We start from the raw sequence: 21,937 nt of genomic DNA on the forward strand, positions 1-21,937 counted from the left end.
GGACAGCAAAAAATGATGTGACATTGACCATAACAAACAAAAGGGAGAGAAAAAGGAGAAATACGTCTTCATCTACTAGTCAACCTAGTTAATCTTATTTTAGGTCAGTCCAACAAGGTAGAGCAGTATTTCTCATCCCTGGTCTTCCAGTACCCCAACAGTACACCTGACCCTGGACAAGCACACCTGATTTAACTTGTCAACTAATCATCAAGCTATCAATGAGTTGAATGAGGTGTGTTTGTACAGGGCTACAACAAAAATGTGTTCTGCTGGGGGTACTGGAGGACCAGGGTTGGGAAACACTGACGTAGAGTGTACTGGGTCATACTGAAATCTGATCATGTCTAACTGAAAAGCCAACAGCCCCCTAATGACTAGTCAAAACCACTAAGTGCTGCCTCATTGGAATGATGAGGTCCAAGATTCAAAATGTGGTGGTGAACCGCAGACATGATTCAGCAAGACACAGCAAGTCAACAGAGGAGGAAAATAGTTATGTTATGTATCTTGTTTTTGTTATACACTGGGAATATACTCCTAAAGTGATATTACAGTTAAACCCTAATGAACGACAAAATTGTTTTTAATAACCATTAAAAAAGCATTGTAGAGCATTCAAAAAGGTCACTGTGCTGGAATTTCTTTTTCAAATAAAATATAGGGATTGGTGATCCAGGGGTCTCTATTTCAGATACAGGTTCTGTACCTCAAGTGTTACCTGTATTTGTGAATGATGGTGTTACCTGTATTTGTGAATGATGGTGTTACCTGTATTTGTGAATGATGGTGTTACCTGTATTTGTGAATGATGGCGTTACCTGTATTTGTGAATGATGGTGTTACCTGTATTTGTGAATGATGGCGTTACCTGTATTTGTGAATGATGGTGTTACCTGTATTTGTGAATGATGGCGTTGAAAAGCCTCCCGTCCCTCCAGGAGGAGGTGAAGTTGTCACAGCGTACGCCCACGTAGCCCTCGGTCATCTGCTGGGACCACATCAGCAGACGCTCCTTGGCTGTCATGTCCTCCGACTCCCCGCAGACATGGATCTCCGAGATCTGGAGAGGAACAACATAAACAAGTTATTACAGCTGTTAGTGTCATTACACCTACATCACAGATGTAGGATCTTCATTTGAGCCAGTTTGTTACAGCAGGAAAATAATCCAGCAGCAACAGGAAATGTGAATTATTATGTGGATTATAATGAATGGAAGGATTTTGTAGGGGTTGGTCGATTTTTCGTAAGTGAAAATCAAATCTCAAATTTATAAGTGGAAATTACAAACTTCAGAAGCCTTTGTTAAACCTCAAATACACTACACGTTTTACATTTCCTGCATTGAAGGAATGTTCTCCTGCAACAGGGTGATCAAATGAAGATCCTACATCTGTACCATCAAACACCTAAATTGCCATCAAACATATGGGTGAAACAGACCAAATAATACTTCAGGGACATTTTTCAGATGTCAGGGACAGCATTTCTAGAGTCACACGTAGAATAACTAATAACAACATTAATTTCCTAACACACATGATCATGTGCTGAATGAATAAAAACACATGATAATTGTCTGCACCAAATTCAAGACAGACACCTTCATATTTCCTTATTTGGTTGTAAAATGTAAAATTGGCAGTGTCGACATGCAGCTGGCTAATAAATAAGCCATTCGTTGGCACATGTTAAAGAGTGTGATGACCTCCAACCAAACACATTCCCCTGTTGCTTCAACTCAGTTGACATGAGGTAGCAATTCCATGTATCTGGAGCTGGAAGAACAACATGATCACCTCCGACCTTGACAACAGGAAGTGACCTTTGAACCACTCCTACTGTGTTGTCATGTTTCATGTTTTGCTAGACAATGTTGACCTAGTTACACTTTCACAATCTGGTGGATGAGCTAGAAAAGACGGACATTGAAACTAAGGTTGAGAGAAATGATGATGAGTCCTTTAAACAGGTCAACATTCACAAGGCGGTTTACCAGGACGTGTACTCAGAGCATGCGCTGACCAACTGGCAAGTGTCTTCACTGATATTTTCAACCTATCCCTGACCGGGTCGGTAATACCTACATGTTTCAAGTAGACCAACCCCCCCCCCCAAAAAAGAAAGAAAATATACAGTACCAGTCAAAAGTTTGGACACCTTCCCTGTGTCCAAGAACGCAAAGGTAACCTGCCTAAATGACTACAGACCCCTAGCACTCATGTTTGTAGCCATGTAGAGCTTTGAAAGGTTGGTCATGGCTCACATCAACACCATCATCACAGAAACCCTAGACCCACTCAAATTGACATACCGCCCAAACAGATCCACAGATGATGCAATCTATATTGCACTCCACACTGCTCTTTCCCACCTGGACAAAACACCAACGTGAGAATGCTGTTCATTAACTACAGCTCAGCGTTCAACACCATAGCTCATCACTAAGCTACGGACCCTGGGACTGAACATCTCCCTCTGCATCTGGACCCTGGACTTCCTGACAGGCCGCCCCCAGGTGGTAAGGGTAGGCGACAACACACGCTGATCCTCAACACGGGGGCCCCTCAGGGGTGCGTGCTTAGTTCCCTCCTGTACTCCCTGTTCACCCACAAATGCGTGGCCAAGCACGACTCCAACACCATCATTAAGTTTGCCTATGACACAATGGTGGTAGGCCTGATCACTGACAACGATGAGACAGTCTATAGGGAAGAGGTCAGACACCTGGCAGTGTGGTGCCAGGACAACAACCAGCATCCGACCACAAGGCGCTACAGAGGGTAGTGTGTACGACGAGTACAACACTGGGGCAAAGCTTCCTGGCATCCAGGACCTCTATACCAGGCGGTGTCAGAGGAAGGCCCTAACAATTGTCAAAGACTCCAGTCACCCTAGTCAAAGACTCCAGCCACCCTAGTCAAAGACTGTTCTGAGTGCTACCGCACGGCAAGCGGTAGCAGAGCGCCAAGCATAGGTCCAAAAGGCTCCTTAACAGCTTCTAAACCCAAGCCATAAGATTTTTGAACAGTTAATCAAATGGCTACCAGGACTATTTACACTGCTGCTACTCACTGTTTATCATCTATGCATAGTCACTTTACCCCTACCTACAAGTGCATATTACCTCAAATACCTTGACTAACCTGTACCACATTGACTCGGTACTGGTACCCCCTGTATATAACCTCGTTATTGTTATTTTATTGTGTTACTTTTTTTTACTTGAGTTTATTTAGTAAATATTTTCTTAACTGTTATTTTTCTTAAAATTGCATTGTTGGTTAAGGGCTTGTAAGTAAGCATTTCACGGTAAGGTCCACACCTATTGTATAAATCAAATAAAATTTGCTAATGTGAGATATCGTAGCAGTCTTGTTCAGTAGATTTGGGGGCATGCTAAAAGGATAATATTCAATGCATTTGGAAAGTATTCAGAGCATTTTGACTTTTTCCACATTTTGTTACAATATATTTTTATTCTAAAATGGATTCAATTGTTAGTCCCACTCATCAATCTACACACAATACCCCATAATGATGAAGCAAAAACAGTTTTACATTTTTATTTTCAAAAGTATAAAAACAATTATTTTTTTAAACATCACATTTATATATGTATTCAAACCCCTTTACTCAGTACCTTGTTAAAGCACCTTTGGCAGTGATTACAGCTTTGGGTCTTCTTGGGTATGATGGCACGAGCTTGGCCCACCTGTATTTGGGGAGTTTCTCCTATTCTTCTTCGCAGATCCTCTCAAGCTCTGTCAAGTTGGATGGGGAGCGTCAATGCACAGCTATTTTCAGGTCTCTCCAGAGATGTTCGATCGTGTTCAAGTCCGGGCCCTGGCTGGGCCACTCAAGGACATTCAGCGACTTGTTCCGAAGCCACTCATGCGCAGTCTTGGCTGTGTGCTTGGTCATTGTCTTGTTGGAAGGTGAACCTTCGCCCCAGTCTGAGGTCCTGAGCTCTCAAGGATCTCTCTGTGCTTCATTCATCTTTCACTCGAGCCTGACAAGTCACCCAGTCCCTGCCGCTGAAAAACATCCCCACAGCATGATTCTGCAGCCACCATGCTTCACCGTAGGGATGGTGCCAGGTTTCCTCCATATGTGAGGCTTGGCATTCAGGCCAAAGGGTTCAATCTTGGTTTCATCAGACCAGAGAATCTTGTTTCTCATGGTCTGAGAGTCTTTAGGTACCTGTTGGCAAACTCTAAGTGGGCTGTCATGTGCCTTTTACTGAGGAGTGGCTTCCGTCTGGCCACTCTACCATAAAAGCCTTATTGGTGGAGTGATGCAGAGATGGTCCTTCTGGAAGGTTCTCCCATCTCCACAGAGGATCTCTGGAGCTCTGTCAGAGTAACCATCGGGTTCTTGGTCACCTCCCTGACCAAGGCCCTTCTCCCCCGATTAGTCAGTTTGGCCGGACAGCCAGCTCTAGGAAGAGTCTTGGTGGTTGCAAACTTCTTCCATTTAAGAATGATGGAGGACACTGTGTTCTTGGGGACCTTCAATGCTACAGAAATGTTTTGGTTCCTTTCCCCAGATCTGTGCCTCGACACAATCCTGACTTGGAGCTCTACGGACAATTCATTCGACCTTATGGCTTGGTTTTTGCTCTGACATGCACTGTCAACTGTGGGACCTTCTATAGACAGGTGTGTGCCTTTCCAAATAATGTCCAATCAATTGAATTTACCCCAGGTGGACTCCAAACAAGTTGTAGAAACATCTCAAGGATGATCAATGGAAACAGGATGCACCTGAGCTCAATTTCAAGTCTCATAGCAAAGGGTCTGAATACTTATGTAAATAAGGTATTTCTGTTTCATATTTGTAATACATTTATTTGTGCTTTATCATTATGGGGAATTGACTTGCCTAGTTAAATAAAATAATGTTAAAAAAATTGGGAGGGGTGGGGGTGCACCGTGGGATATTTTCCTTTAGAATCTGAAAACTGGGAAATTGAGTAGCAAACGATAGACATTGATATAAGCTGTGTCTGAGAAGTAAGGAGTGGGCGAGTTGCATGGACCTCAGTAATCATAACATCAACATTTCAAGGAGAATCAAAGAACAAATAACCTTTCCAAATGCCAGCTGTTTATCACTGAAGTATACTACATCGCTAAAATCCAATAATTTGACAGCAAACACATTGTATACATAAATAAAAGATGCATGATTTTTCCATAAAACCAGGATCAAACCAGTTTAGAACCTGTTTTGTCATAAGTGGTAGAACCCTAGTAGCCAAACTCGAGCTGAGGTGAGGCTCACCAGAAACACTGCTGAGTGAAATATCTTGTGAAGAGAAACAAGTTTAGTTAACTACATAGAGCTTTGTAATTATCTCTGTGTTCATGTGTTGTGGCTTTGTAGGATGTACAGTGTATATTACAGCTCTACATCACAGCATGTGATGATGCCAGTTATGCTGTTATTTGACTCAAAGGGATTCTTACACGATGTCATAGTGTAAATATAGTTGTCTTCTGGATGGTTTTAGAGAGCAAATGGTGGTTAGCAGTCTGCCAGTACAGTTTAGGGAAAGATAGTGGCGTTAAGCCAAATCACACATCAACTCAAACACTGTCTCCATGCAACACCACTGCAATGGAACAACACTTCACAGAATAATGAAAACATATGAAAGCATCTGTACAGATGTAGGACCTTAATTTGAGCCAGGTTGCTACAGCAGGAAAATAATCCTGCAGCTGGAGGAAATGCAAATTATTATCTGGATTATCATTAATTGACATTTTTGTAGGGGCTTATACATTTTTCGTTAGGGCAAATCAAGTCTGAAATTTCAAAGTGGAAATGACAAAACTTCAGAAACCTCAAATACACTACAAGTTTGCATTTCCTGCTGAGCAGGAATCAGAGAGGTGAGGGGGGCTGACATAATCGATATCCACTGCGCCCTGGGAACAGTGGGTTCACTGCCTTGCTCAGCAGAAAGACAGATTTTTACCTTGTCAGCTCAGGATTTGATCCAGCAACCTTTCAATTACTGGCCCAACGCTCTAACCACTAGGCTACCTACCCCTGAAAGGAGGGAACTATGAGAAATGATTCACACTGACAAGTAGCATCAGTGACGAAAGGAAAACATATTACGTTTTTTTAAACTGTATTGTTTACATGTTGATTGTATTTTAATGTCAGCCTACAAGGAAGATAGGCCATGTGGAGATGTTCATATTGAAACATCTCTTATTGTTTGATAAGATTAGTACAGATTTCTCAGGGTACCCGGACCCAATTTTGGGAACCACAGTGCTAACCTCTCTCTCTGCTTCCTCCTCCCTCAGCCTCACCACTGAGCACCACATGCCCAATTCACTGTCTGTCTCAGTAGCCTACTCTCTTTTTTATGTAGCATATTTTTTGCTGCCACTCCGTTTAACGTTAGCTTCTTCCTTCAGCCTTCTAACTGGCTAAGAAATACAAGCTAGAAGTCTCTGCCGGCAGCTAGCCACTTGACTGACATATCTACAGTATGAGCGACATTTTCCAGTTGTGCACTCATCCTCCACAAATCATTTTTTATTTATTTGGGGGATGTCTGTAGACACAGCAGGAGTCACGGGACGGTTTTAAAACTGCCTTTTGTCCGGCATGTCGCAAACACACTATCAGCAGCGTCTCAAGTTGCCTATTGAGCCGACAGTGAGCTGGGTAGTTGGTAGAATGGTGAATGTGCTGCTAAAAAAGCAAAAAATCAAGGGGATGCAGGCGAACATAACGAACAAACCAGTCTTCATGATTCCACTCGTTCACAAAGAGCCAGACGTGATTAGAACTGTCAGATAAAGAATATAAGCACTCTGAGCTATGATCACCACTGGGAGCGATATTTACAGTTGAAGTTGGGAGTTTACATACACCTCAGCCAAATACATTTAAACTCAGTTTTTCACAATAGAGAGTAGAGAGAATGATTTGCTTCAGCTTTTATTTCTTTCATCACATTCAGTGGGTCAGAAGTTTACATACACTCAATTAGTATTTGGTGGCATTGCCTTTAAATTGTTTATCTTGGGTCAAACATTTCGGGTAGCCTTCCACAAGCTTCCCACAATAAGTTGGGTGAATTTTGGCCCATTCCTCCTGACAGAGTTGATGTAACTGAGTCAGGTTTGTAGGCCTCCTTGCTCACACACACTTTTTCAGTTCTGCCCACAAATGTTCTATGGGATTGAGGTCAGAGCTTTGTGATGGCCACTCCAATACCTTAACTTTGTTGTCCTTTAGCAATTTTGCAAGTATGCTTGGGGTCATTGTCCATTTGGAAGACCCATTTGTGACCAAGCTTTAACTTCCTGACTGATGTCTTGAGATGTTGCTTCAATATATCCACATAATTTTCCTACCTCATGATGCCATCTATTTTGTGAAGTGCACCAGTCCCTTCTGAAGCAAAGCACCCCGACAACATGATGCTGCCACCCCCGTTCTTCACGGTTGGGATGGTGTTCTTCGGCTTGCAAGCATCACACTTTTTCCTCTAAACATAACGATCGTCATTATGGCCAAACAGTTACATTTTTGTTTCATCAGACCAGAGGACTTTTCTCCATGTGCAGTTGCAAACCGTAGTCTGGCTTATTTATTGGGGGTTTTGGAGCAGTGGCTTCTTCCTTTTCACACCAAAGTACGTTCATCTCTAGGAGACAGAATGCGTCTCCTTCCTGAGCGGTATGATGGCTGCGTGGTCCTATGGTATTTATACTTGTGTACTATTGTTTGTACAGATGAACGTGGTACCTTCAACCATTTGGAAATTAACCAGACTTGTGGAGGTCTACAATTTTTTTTCTGAGGACTTGTCTGATTTCTTATGATTTTCCCATGATGTCAAGCAAAGAGGCACTGAGTTTGAAGGTAGGCCTTGAAATACATCCACAGGTACACACACCTCCAATTGACTCAAATTATGTCAATTAGCCTATCAGAAGCTTCTAAAGTCATGACATAATTTTCTGGAATATTCCAAGCTGTTTAAAGGCACAGTCAACTTAGTGATGTAAACTTCTGACCCACTGGAATTGTGATACAATTAATTATAAGTGAAATAATCTGTCTGTAAACAATTGTTGGAAAAATTACTTGTGTTATGCACAAAGTAGATGTCCTAACTGACTTGCCAAAACTATAGTTTGTTAACAATAAATGTGTGGAGTGGTTGAAAAACGAGTTTTAATGACTCCAACCTAAGTGTATGTAAACTTCCGACTTCAACTGTACATGCTGACCCGTAACAGATACAAAATATATACAGTATTTAAATGTTTTTCAAATTTGAAAACATTACTGAGGTCCAGACCTCATAGTTACAGCCATTGTTACAATAGCTGGCTACTGATACGCTAGCACATGACATTTTGGTCCACACATATTGGCTGCACTTGGTTTACCTCTTGCTGGGCGGATGTACACTTGGCAGACACTTGGAGAGACTCCAGATATTCTGGAGAGAGGGACCATCTTCCAGAGCAGGTGTGGACCCTCCTCCTCTTGTGAACTTGAGTGCTCCATATGATTTCGGGGAGCTCTTCTAGGTTCTCTGATCTGTCATTGTCTCCTCTCAGGGTTTGGAGCATATGCTCCATGGCGCCGAATGTCACTGCCCGCGTCAACTGCTTATGTGACAGCTTCTTTTCCAGCAGGCTGTCCTTAGGAGCGATACTCCTGGAGGTCTTGGTGATGCCATGGAGAATTGCCTCTTGGTCTGTCTGGTGTGCTGAAATTTTTCCCGATTGCGATGCTAACTTATTCCCAAGAGGAACTTTGGGGACCTCCCCAACATACAGCCTTTTGCTGATACTTCCCAGCCTGGGTCTGGGTGTCTCCCCTTCTGGTGCTCCCTCCATCCCAACCTGGCTCTCCCTGATGCCCATGTCTGCTTCATGCTGGAGCTCTAACCTCCTGGGGATATCCTCCTTACTCTGGACGCTCTCTCCCCCTCTGCTCTGGAGGGATTCCGGCCGCTGAAACTCCCCCAATTTCCTCTTCTTCTTCCTCTGAAAGTAGCGCCGGCCGCGTAGCTCTTTGGACTCGGGGCTGAGCGGAGCTTTGGTGTGGTCCACATAACATTCCTCCTTGGGGCCCCTCACACAGCCACACACGTTGCCCATGACTGTCAGACATGCATTCCCTTTCTATAAACTGTGTTTAGTTCCTTCTAACTGTAGTTTTCACGCCGGGATTCCGCTAGTGAACTTAACTTGATCTAGAGCTCTGTTATTCCACTGAGAGGCAGCCATAGTTCTCCTCCAAGGGGGCGGAGAGGAGGTGATGGCAGGCAGCCTGGCAACAGACCCAAACACCCCTCCCCTTCACACAGAGATGGGTCTGTCCTTATGCCTGCCTGTCTGCCTGTCGCAGACTCCCAGAAGAACACAGCTGAGATGTCCCAGGCACTTCCTTCCGTCACTCATCTCTTCCGTCACTCCTCTCTCTGTCACTGCTCTCCTCTCAACTGCTCTGCTCTTAGGAATCCTCTAAGTCTCTGAAACATTTCCTTTGCCCGGCTAATCCAACACAAACACATAAACGCACCACCGGAGAGGTAGAGGCACTGCCACGTCCTAAATGATTCTACCTCACAGCTGACAGACAGACAAACAGCCCTGCTTCCTGTTTCAGGGTGTCCTCCTCATCTGAAGTGTAAACACAGCCCCCTCTGGGTGTGCTTTCACTGCAATTTCCCACTATGGTCGTGACCCCGACTTTGAAAACTACCGCCTTATGCATTACTGCCCCACAGTTGCAAGAAGTGACATGGCTCCTTGCCTCCCACGCATAGGCTACTTTCTGTCCCTAACACTAAAACTGAAACTAAATCATATAAAAAACAAATTGAAATGTTTTTATATAACTTTAAATAAAAACTAGTAAATTCGATTTTGAAAACTAATGGAAACTAAACTGAATTTCGTCAAATGTGGCTGTTTATAACAGGGCTGCCTGTCTGACGGGGGCAGCGAGGGAGAGCAGCAGGACAAGATCAACTGGCTGTCGGGTGTCTGCTCTGCCGGCTAATGGCCACTGATTACACCATATGGGAAAACTTTGCTCTGCAAGTTGACCTTCCCTGATAGGCAGTACCAAGCAGAGAGAATCTAGGGGCTTTTAAATAGGGGCTTTTAAAATAACAGGACAGCATGGGTCAACAAAACTGGCAACTAACAAAGCCCTACCACTTTGTCTATTAATCAGACTGTATACAATCACAAAGCCAGAAGTGGGGCTTGAGTCCAATGGTTTAAACAAACACTATTATCCAGCCAGACCATTGCCACCCCAGTTCAACTGAGGGCAAATACAGAATACACTTAGCACAGGAAGTGACTTGTGTACACTATACGACCTATGGAACACACATAATGATTAGATTATATGTAATTGTATATGTGAATTGTGTAGAATGTACTGTCCATGAAAAGCATATAAAGCTTGTGATTTTTGTTTAATATATTCAACACAATTTGGGACAGATAGTTAAATTGGCAAGACCTCAGGAAGAGCGATTATTGAAATAGTAGACATAATTTCTTTGCATAGTACAACTAAAAAGAAGTGTCCCACCTGGCTCTGACACTATTCTGATGGCAGTGACATCTCCCATGAAGGTTCCACAACTAGGTCCTGCAGTTTAAATACTGTATACCTGGCTGGCTACAGTACATTCAAAATACACAGTATACTGCACAAAAGCAAAACTACTTCATGAACCATAACACAAGAGCAGCCTATCTTTACTTTCATGGAAAATCTGCTTTCTATGTTAATGTATATATAAACTGAACAAAATATGAACGCAACAACGCAACAAGTGTTGGTCCCATGTTTCCTGAGCTGAAATAAAAGATCCCAGTAATGTTCCATAGCCACAAAAAGCTTATTTCCTTCAAATGTCGTGCACAAATTTGTTTACATCTCTGTTAGTGAGCATTTATCCTTCGCCAAGATAATCCATCCACCTGACAGGTGTGGCATATCAAGAAGCTGATTAAACAGCATGATCATTACACAGGTTCACCTTGTGCTGGGGACAATAAAAGACCACTATAAAATGTGAAATTTTTTCACACAACACAATGTCACAGATTAAAGGGAGCGTGCGATTGGTATGCAGACTGAAAGAATGTCCACCAGAGCTGTTTTCAGAGAATTTAATGTTAATTTCTCTACAATAAGCCACCTCCAATGTCCTTTTAGAGAATTTGGCAGTACGTCCAACTGGCCTCACAACCGCAGACCACGTGTATGGCGTCGTGTGGGCGAGTGGTTTGCTGATGTCAACGTTGTGAACAGAGTGCCCCATGGTGGCGGTGGGGTTATGGTATGGGCAGGCATAAGCTACGGACAACGAACACAATTGCATTTTAACGATGGCAATTTGAATGCACAGAAATACCGTGACCAGATCCTGATGCCCATAGTGAGGCCCATTTTGTTTAAGGTATCTGTGACCAACAGATGCATATCTGTATTCCCAGTCATGTGAAATCCATAGATTAGGGCCTAATGAATTTATTTAAATTGACTGATTTCCTTATATGAACTGTAACTCAGTAAAATCTTTGAAATTGTTGCTCGTTGCGTTTATATTTTTGTTCAGTATATATATATATATATTAATTCCTGTGGTGTTTAAATAATATCTGAGTTTTGGCATACTGTAATTTCTCATTCCGTGCAAACCAATGTGGAAAATATAATTACAGTCTTCCAGCATTGAATAAAGTCTTAAAATACAGACATGTATTTCACTGACTCATCTCAGATGTTTGTTTTGCAATGTCATCCTACTTTATCCTTTCATCCTTTTTATTCACCCATCTAACAGGATGTTAGTGCTTCCAGCAAATGGCTGTCTTTAATCTCTTGTTGGATCTTCAGATGACAAAGGGTAGAGAAGGGTGGAAGGATGGAAGGACGGAAGAGAGAGAGATGTGTTCATTACATTATGGCAGACTCCATCCTATCACATGTATTATGTCCCCTGGTGAAACAAGTCCAAAGCCTCCATAGATTGGTTTCTGTCAGTGAGATTTGTTTTCGTAACCCTTGGAGACCTTGAATGTCAGTCAGACGACACTGTAGAGACCAAAGAGCAACAATATGATGATGCATCGTCACGGCAGTATATTCAGGTCTCACTGCATCGTCTCGGCAGTGTATTCAGGTCTCACTGCATCGTCTCGGCAGTGTATTCAGGTCTCACTGCATCGTCTCGGCAGTGTATTCAGGTCTCACTGCATCTTCACTGCTGAGACGATGCAGTGAGACCTGAATACACTGCCGAGACAAGGAAGTGAGACCTGAATACACTGCCGAGACGATGCAGTGAGACCTGAATACACTGCCGAGACGATGCAGTGAGACCTGAATACACTGCCGAGACGATGCAGTGAGACCTGAATACACTGCCGAGACGATGCAGTGAGACCTGAATACACTGCCGAGACAAGGAAGTGAGACCTGAATACACTGTCGTGACGATGCAGTGAGACCTGAATACACTGCCAAGACGATGAAGTGAGACTTGAATACACTGCCGTGAAGATGCAGTGAGACCTGAATATACTGCCGAGACAAGGAAGTGAGACCTGAATACACTGCCGAGACGATGCATTGAGACCTGCATACACTGCCGAGACAATGAAGTGAGACCTGAATACTCACTGCATCGTCTCTGCAGTGTATTCCGGTCTCACTGCAGCTATTGATTTCCACATGAGACTGACTGAGTGGAAGACAATGCACCAGGCTTTCAATGCCTTGTCCCAAGGGTGGATATGCAATATGCTTCCCATTGTAGGGAACACATCAGGGACTTCAATGTATACATTATGAAACACACCTGGGGGCTGCCTTTGTAAAGCAATTCTCAACAAAACAGTCTGGAATGCTTTTGTATAACTGCAATAGCTACAGTCTCATACCATAGCAAGTGATGTACGAATGACATATGACATTCTTAAAAGGAAATATATCAGAGAATTAACACAATGCCATTGGGCGATAATGACCGAATGGCTGGATCATCCTACTATTGGTAATGGCAACTTGCTCCTTCCAACACCTTTCTGAGAGAGTCAGGTAGCATCAAAACAGGGTTGGGTCCATCACTATGTCACACTGCTTTTCTGACAGCTAGGTTTTAACCCCATACAGAACTGATCAACATGTTTTCCAACTGCCATGCAACCCTGAAAAATCAAGAATCTACAGGTCCACAATCACTAGCTAGCGGCACGCGTAAGAGTGACAGGGGCAGGTGTAGACACACATCCCCCTAGCTACCCGTCAGCATGTTTTATGATTCCAAGCATTAGAAAATTATTTCATTATTGCCATATTTGTCGTTCTGCAACAAGAACTTCAAACGATTCACTTTCAAAATATTCAGTCTCTTTTTGTTTTTACCAGACCTCATGGAGGCTGGGGTGTCTAGGCAACAGAGGAGAGACAGGAGAGATGTTGAGGAATGCAACTAGACACTACAACACTGCTCTCTGTCTGTTGAATTGGTATTGTACACTTATGGAAAAATACACTCCCCTGTGTATTTAATTGGCCAGTGAAGCTAAAACTTTGGCTCTATACTCCAGCATTTTGGATATGAAATAAAACGTTATATATGAGGCGACAGTAAATAATGTCACCTTTTCTTTGAGTTTGTTTTGGTTGTGTTTCGGATTACGTTGTGCCCAATAGAAATGAATGGTAAATAGTGCATTGTGTCATTTTGGAGTCACTTTTATTGTAAATAAGAATATAATATTTTTCTCAACACTTCTACATTAATGTGGATGCTACCATGATTACGGATAATCATGAATGAAGAGTGGATAATGTTAGAGAATAGGGAAGGTAGTTTAGACATCACACTACAGCTCACTACCACTTCCACACTCCATCCTCCAGGGGGCGGCAGCAACCTTGTCCAAGTGCTGAGCCTGGTTGATAAGCACATCAGGTGCAGCCAATCAAGGTGAAAGTCAGTGAGAGTCCCAGCTGGAAAGGCCGTGAAGCTACTGGTTTTCTTTGGTGACTACGAGGCCTTTCGTTTGGTTATGAGTCTTCAGTTTGGGCATGGCTTTGGTATTTTTCCTTTTCGTACATGTTTATGTTTCGTCACCATCTGAACAAATAATATTCGCCTTTGACTGGGCGACCAAGAGGTCAAGAAGGAGCTGTCCCTAAGGTAAAGTGGCTGTCTCCTGGGAAAATGTACATTCAACATCAGGTTGCATAGGCTTACTTCTCACATTTATGCACACATCAAATCAGGTAACAGACCAGTTAACTAGGCCTAAGACCCCTAGACTTAGCGAGTCAAACAATATTAGCAGGCTAGTTAATTGGTTTTGTAACTCATGATGAGTGAGAAAGTTAGAGGCATAAATATCATACCCCCCAAAAAATTGCTAGCCTCCCCTGTTATTGGTAATGCTGAGAGGTTAGCATATTTTGGGGGCATGATCTTTGTGCATCTCAGAAACATATTCTATTCTTATTTACAATACAAGTGACTCCAAAATGACACAATACATGATTTACCATTCATTTCTATTGGGCGCAAAATAATCCGTAACACAACAAAAACAATTATTTGTGCATTATTTGTAAACTGTAAAACATATACGTATGAAAATATCCTCAAATATAAGGTGACATTTGAGTTACGTGCTGGAGTTACGAGCCAAATTAAAAGTTTTAGCTTCACTGTCCAAATAAATATGTAGTGGAGTGTATGAACTAATGCAGCTAAACAGCTTACTGTACAGTAAGTGCATACAAGTGCATGCTGCTTCTTGTCTTTCTACCATGGTGTGGTTCTAAGTTAGGGAGTCATAAGGCTAGCTGCTGCTAACATTCCTTTCCCATACTGTAACCCAGTGGAGAACAGCCTGCAGGCTGACTGTGCCAGATATATTAATAATCCATAGCAGGGGCCTGAGAGAGACAGAGAGAGAGACAGAGAGAGAGACATAGAGCGAGAGAGGGAGAGAGAGAGAAAGTGACAGAGACAGACAGAGAGAGAGAGAGAGAGCGAGAGAGAGAGAGAGAGAGAGAGAGAGAGACAGAGAGGGAGAGAGAAAGAGAGAGAGAGAGCTAGAGAGAGAGAGAGCTAGAGAGAGAGACAGAGAAAGAGACAGAGAAAGAGACAGAGACAGAGACAGAGAAAGAGAAAGAGACAGAGAGAGAGAGAGAGAGAGAGAGAGAGAGAGAGAGAGAGAGAGAGAGAGAGAGAGAGACAGACAGAGACAGAGACAGAGAGAGAGAGAGAGAGAGAGAGAGAGAGAGAGAGAGAGAGAGAGAGAGAGAGAGAGAGAGAGAGAGGGAGGGCGGGCGGGCGGGCGACAGAGACAGAGAAAGATAGAGAGAGACACAGAGAGAGAGAGAGAAAGATCAAGAGAGAGAGAGAGAGGGAGAGAGGGAAAGAGACAGAGAGAGAGAGAGAGCTAGAGAGGGAGATAGTCAGTGAGAGAGAGAGAGAGAGAGAGAGAGAGAGAGAGAGAGAGAGAGAGAGAGAGAGAGAGAGAGAGAGAGAGAGAGAGAGAGAGACAGAAACAGAGAGAGAGACAGAAACAGAGAGAGAGAGAGAGACAGAGAGAGAGAGAGAGAGACAGAGAGAGACAGAGAGAGAGAGAGAGAGAGAGAGAGAGAGAGAGAGAGAGAGAGAGAATTAGCAGTGTGTCCTTCACTAGGCCTCAGAAATGCAACACTAGATCCACCTAGTGCTGCTACTGATGGTACCATCTACCCCCTAGTGTGCATCCATTGTTTCCATGTGAATGTACAGCTGCAGCAAGACAGTCTGTGTGGTACTAGACAGACATGGGCACAAATGCTCTCAGGGTGTGGGGCCTGTGAAAACACTGGAATTAGGGACACTGAAAACGGATTAACTTTAAGCGATAGCCAGGCTGAAGGAAGTGACACTTCCTCTAACCTCTCCCTCCACAGAAGCATAAACAGTACACAGACCTAACGACCATTTCACCATTTCAGCTCAGATAACCATTAAGCTTGGGGAGCTAGTGCAAGTCTTCAAGGGTCCAGCAAGGTTACTAATCACACCATTGCAGCACCATTTTCAAATCCACCTGTCATTGTCAGCAGGTGACTTCACTTGGGGAGCTTTTCCACTTGTAAGTGCAGAACTTGAAAGAGACCATCCCTCTCAGGAAATGACCCGTTACTACCATGAATATTGACACATTTCAATCACCATTCATCAATAAAATACGTGCAGAGTAAGTGATCATTCTTATTCTGCCACATTTCACAGCCATAATAACTGGGGCATGTATGAGCCAGCAGACAAACAGACATAGATATAGGCCTACATTACAATAACCACTGGCAGGACACTTTGTTAAGACTGTTTTGACATCTTGTGGCCAAAGAGGGAAACAACAGCTATAAAAAGAGAAACTGACAGTTTAGATTGTTCAACCTGCACTAAATGTCACACAGTGTTATGCAAGCTAATCCCAATTCAGTGCTGTAGCGAGTTTAAGCAACACGCTAGCTTTTCAATCACACTGGCCTCAATATACTAGAAGTTACTGTCGATTTAAGAGAGACATACTACCTCAATCCAGAACCCCTTAAACGACAACTATCTTACTTTGGTCGAAACAATAACCATAGCTCCATGCATGACATGTCATCCTAATCATCAGCCAAATTAACAATAATAAAACACTGGAATATTCACATCCACTGATTTTAATTTTCTGAGTAAAAAAATAACAGAAATGGAGAAAGGATACTAGCACAGTGATTCACACAGCCAGAGAATGAAATACACAGCATGAATCTGACCTGAAAGTGCAGAATTATGGTCCATATCAATCCCAGCGTCAATTTGGGATTCCCGTCTGTGATGTCATCATTCCTGATGTTAACCAGCTTGACCTGAGGACAACAGTTATAAACAGCTGTGTAATAAGCATGATACACACAAGTGACGCATTCCAAGTCTACATCAACTTCTACAGTATAAGATTTTTTTTATATCGTTTTGCAAAGCACCTTAATTCTTAGCACGCTAAAGTTAACATCTCTGATAAACAGCTGAAGATGTCTCTATTTCCAAAACCTAATAATACTGTACGCCTTCAACTGGTAATACACAGTGTACACATACACATGAGTGAGAATTTGAATTTGTTCATCAGTATTAGTGTCGTACTCACTGTAACAGATCATTTATAATCCTCATTTAAAAAAAGATGCATAAATATTCTGAGGGTAATGTCTTTCCTCTTGGAAATCCCCAAAACAGATTCTGTCCATCTGCTCGTCGCAGGCCTGGGCAACTCCAGTCCTCGGGGGCCTGATTGGTGTCACACTTTTGGCCCAGCCCCAGCAAACACACCAGACTCCAATAATCAATTAATCATGATCTTCAGTTATAAATGCAATTAGTTTAAATCAGCTGTGTTTGCTAAGGAAGGGGGGAAAATGGGACACCAATCAGGCCCCCGAGGACTGGAGTTGCCCAGGCCTGTGACGAGTGCTACCACCCTCTGATGACTCAACACTATACACGTCAGCTACTACAGTGAAATCTCTGCAACACTTAATAAAGAGCTGAGGTTAGTTTTAGAATGGGTGGCGAGGAATAAGTTAGCCCTAAATATTTCAAAAACTAAAAGCATTGTATTTGGGACAAATCATTCACTAAACCCTAAACCTCAAATAAACCTTGTAATAAATAATGTGAAAATTGATCAAGTTGAGGTGACTAGTAACCCTGGAGTGTAAACTGTCATGGTCAAAACATATTGATACAGTAGTAGCTAAGATCAGGAGAAGTCTGTCCATAATAAAACACTACTCTACCTTCTCAACAGCACTATCAACAAGGCAGGTCCTACAGGCCCTAGTTTAGCCGCACTTGAACTACTGTTCAGTGGTGTGGTCAGGTGCCACAAAGAGGGACTTAGGAAAATTACAACGGGCCAAGAACAGGGCAGCAAGGCTGGCCCTTAAATGTACACAGAGAGCTAACATTAATGACATGCATGTCAATCTCTCATGGCTCAAAGTAGAGGACAGATTGACTTCATCAATACTTGTATTTGTAAGAAGTGTTGACATGCTGAATGCACAAGCTGTCTGTTTAAACTACTAGCACATAGCTCAGACACCCATGCATATGTAACGGATGTGAAATGGCTAGCTAGTTAGCGGGTACGCGCTACTAGCGTTTCAATCAGTTACGCCACTTGCTCTGAAACCTAGAAGTAGTGTTGCACCTTGCTCTGCAAGGGCCGCGGCTTTTGTGGAGCGATGGGTAACGACGCTTCGTGGGTGTCAGTTGTTGATGTGTGCAGAGGGTCCCTGGTTCGCGCCCGTGTCGGGGCGAGGGGACGGTTTAAAGTTATACTGTTACACATACCCCACAAGACATGCCACTAGAGGTCTCTTCACAATCCCCAAGTCCAGAACAGACGATGGGAGGCGCACAGTACTACATAGAGCCATGACTACATGGAACTCTATTCCACATCAGGTAACTGATGCAAGCAGTAGAATCAGATCAAATTCACCTTATGGAACAGCGGGGACTGTGAAGAGACACACACACAGGTACAGACACACATACACATGATAAGAGACGCACTCTACACACACTTACACATGGATGTTGTATTGTGAATATGGGATAGTGGCCTGAGGGAACACACTAAATGTATTGGTAAAGTGTTATGAAATGTAATGTCATGTAATAATATAAATTGTATGTAACTGCCTTAATGTTGCTGGGCCCCAGGAAGAATAGCTGCTGCCTTGGCATGGATCCTTAATAAATACAAATAGCAACTGAAGTGGTGCCAATAAATCCTAGTTATTATTCTGTGGCCTTGAGACCACACCTAAGGCACCACAATGGGGCTCTATAGTGTGGTGGTTTATGTACTAGTACACAATGAATGTGATGTCATGTTGTCATTCTAATAAACTAATGCAGTTTAATATTGTTCCCTACATTGAAACATAGTCTACATTCATCATTCCCTACGCAAAGTGTTTGTATTGTAGATGATTGTATGAAACTGCTACTGTGCTGGCTCTCCACCTAATTTGATTGAACAAGCCATGATGTTTAAAACACTGCCTTTCATTGATATGCATGACAATCCCTGTCATAAGCAGAAATAAATACAACTTTATTTGATTATGCACTGAATTATTCTTATTCAGTTGTTCAGCAATAGTCAAACTGGAAACAAAGGAAATGTACATGGGCATAGCCATTTGTAAAATCTTATCTTATCCCTTCCCACAGTTCATTGCAATTTTTATGGCCCCTCTACCCTTATTATGATACATTCTAGCTGTACATCCACAGCAGGACAGAACAAAGGCATGTGACATTGTCATTGTACATTTTTTTATGAATATGTATGAGGTGTGACTGGGGCCTGGTGTGTCATTAAAACAATGGCATAACTGAACGATCTATGAATCCTTTGTCTCAGGTCTTGTGTTGCTCTCACTGACGTGATGTCTGGCAGGCCGTAGCTGACCACTGCACACTGTTCTCCATCCCTATCACTTCCTGACTGTGGTGGGTGTGGGGGAGGGGAAAACAGAGACGTAATCACCGTTGGGAGATGGTTTCCGCATGCCCTCTATTGTGAGTCATGATGAGGGAGATATTGAATCCATTATGAGGTAATGAAATTGGCTATCCCTGCCATGTATGAGCAGTGTTACCGTTTTGATGTGGACATACAGTTCCAACAAGTTCTCACAGTCTCACTGCAGAATTAGATGTTTATCCACGTTTCTTCAAGTGTCAAATTTTGAAGTTGATCCAAACGTCAAATTTCAAAGTGTTTTTGACACCCTGGGTTGCTCCTAATGCTCTGTATCGTTCCATTTCTTAAGTTTAGTCACTCATTCTGAATGGTTAAGGTAAGGGTTAAGGTTTGGGTAGGGTTAAACATTTAGTTTAGTGACTAATTCTGAATGGTTAAGGTAAGGGTTACGGTTTGGGATGAGGTTAAAACATTGAGTTTAGTCACTCATTCTGAATGGTTCAGGGTTACGGTTTGGGATGAGGTTATAAAACATTGAGTTTAGTCACTCATTCTGAATGGTTCAGGGTTACGGTTTGGGATGAGGTTATAAAACATTGAGTTTAGTCACTCATTCTGAATGGTTCAGGGTTACGGTTTGGGATAGGGTTTAACCATAAAGTTTAGTCACTCATTCTGAATGGTTAAGGTAAGGGTTTAGTTTAGTCACTCATTCTGAATGGTTAAGGTAAGGGTTAAGGTTTGGGATAGGGATAAAACAGTGTCCCCCCCCCACTGGGTTTGAACATCATCATGGGATTACGCCCATCCCCATCCACAAGGCACTAGTCTCCTTGACTGTAATAGTGCTCACTGTTGCCCCTAGTGGCCGGTTGATAAAGCATTTCCCGACATCCTCAGGACATCGATAGACGTCCAATTTTGAAGTCAATCTTTATCTCCCTGGACATACAGTATGTATTTTTTTTAATAGCTTTACATGATGAATTGGTTAACAGAAAATTAGCTTACATATTTTAAGTTCTAGCATTCCGGCACATGTGATTGGTCCTTACCTGCCGCCTCTTTAAGAAGTCCAGTGCTATCTGTACATTCTGGAGTCTATGGAACCGCATCCTCCCTTTCTCCCGAGGCTGTGGGCAGAGAGGAGGAATGGGAAGAGCGGTTCATGTTAGTGACGTTGCCATGTGGTCTCTCCCTTTCCAAGGACCAGGGACTCACCACACCATTAGTAGTATGAGGACACAGGACATGCTGCTGCCAGGGTCTTACCCACTCATCTGCTGAGGGAAAGAGAGAAAAACCAAAAGGGAGGGAACCAACAAATCCGGATCCAGGGCGGTCATTGGCCAATTCCACAGTAACATAGTTACACTGAAACTCAGATTTTTCACTTTAAAATGTATGTCAAACTAAAACCAATGATTGCAAAGTTAAACAAACCATACAACTCTATGCACAAGGATTACTTTTAAAAAATTCCACTGAATATTTTACAAAAACACATTTTATTGAAGAACAGTGTAGTCATTATCTTACCAAATTTTGCATTTGCACTTTTCTTCAAGTTCTTCATTGTTTTTGTTTGACACACATTTTAAAGTGACAAATCTGAGTCTCAGTGTCACTGTTACTGTGGAATTGGCCTGCTACAAATCACTGCTATTTCTACACACTGTATTTACTAGATAGAAAATACATTGATCTATTATGTCCTCCCAAACTGAGCTGACAGAACACATCATCTGACATATTTCACCATTCACAACTACAGTAATAACTAATGACAAAAGGCTAAACATGAAGCTATAAATCAGTGTGTCTGAGTGATAAACTCATTCCAATGAGGACCTTTCCCAAATCCAAAAAGCATCTAGGATGAATTTAGCTGTGAGGTAAAACACCTGAAAATGTGTAATTTTGTGAGCAGAGAGCCAAACTCCTGCGAAAGACACCCGTGGACAATGGGAGGTTACAGCTCAAGGTAATGAGATGGAAACTGTGTCGCAAGCCAGGCAGTTCCCTGACAACCCGGGATTGAGCTGCAGCACAGCCCTCTGGTTTCAGTCATTACTCTCCTGGCTGGCCAAGAAAAGAGGCGGAGGAATCCCTTTCACCACAAAAGCCTTTTCCTCAACGGCTCACTCTCATTTAACTCAGCACGTTCAGTCAAGTGGCTTGGTTTTGGTATACACTAAATACAATAGAAAGCCACTATCTGATGAAAAATGTCCAATGGTTCATAAAGGTTGACGTTCAGTTTGACTGTATGACTCAATGATGCACAAAGCTATTGAGGTTGGACTTAAAGACCCAGCTCTTATGAAACACATAATAATGTT

The 21,937-nt window shown here is 42.7% G+C and overlaps 1 protein-coding gene across 1 annotated transcript in view; it reads right to left on the reverse strand.

Moving 5' to 3' along the window:
• The window catches only part of dst (dystonin), a 187,918-nt gene that overhangs the window by 97,212 nt on the left and 68,769 nt on the right, over positions 1 to 21,937 (reverse strand). The window contains exons 8-10 of the mRNA XM_038974616.1: positions 20,651 to 20,728; positions 16,867 to 16,959; positions 897 to 1,063 (exon numbers count right to left, since the gene is read on the reverse strand). Of these exons, the coding sequence (XP_038830544.1) occupies positions 897 to 1,063; positions 16,867 to 16,959; positions 20,651 to 20,728 (338 nt within the window). The remainder of the gene's footprint in view (positions 1 to 896; positions 1,064 to 16,866; positions 16,960 to 20,650; positions 20,729 to 21,937) is intronic.

Source organism: Salvelinus namaycush, chromosome 35, assembly GCF_016432855.1.
Source record: "Salvelinus namaycush isolate Seneca chromosome 35, SaNama_1.0, whole genome shotgun sequence".
Lineage (NCBI taxonomy): Eukaryota > Metazoa > Chordata > Actinopteri > Salmoniformes > Salmonidae > Salvelinus > Salvelinus namaycush.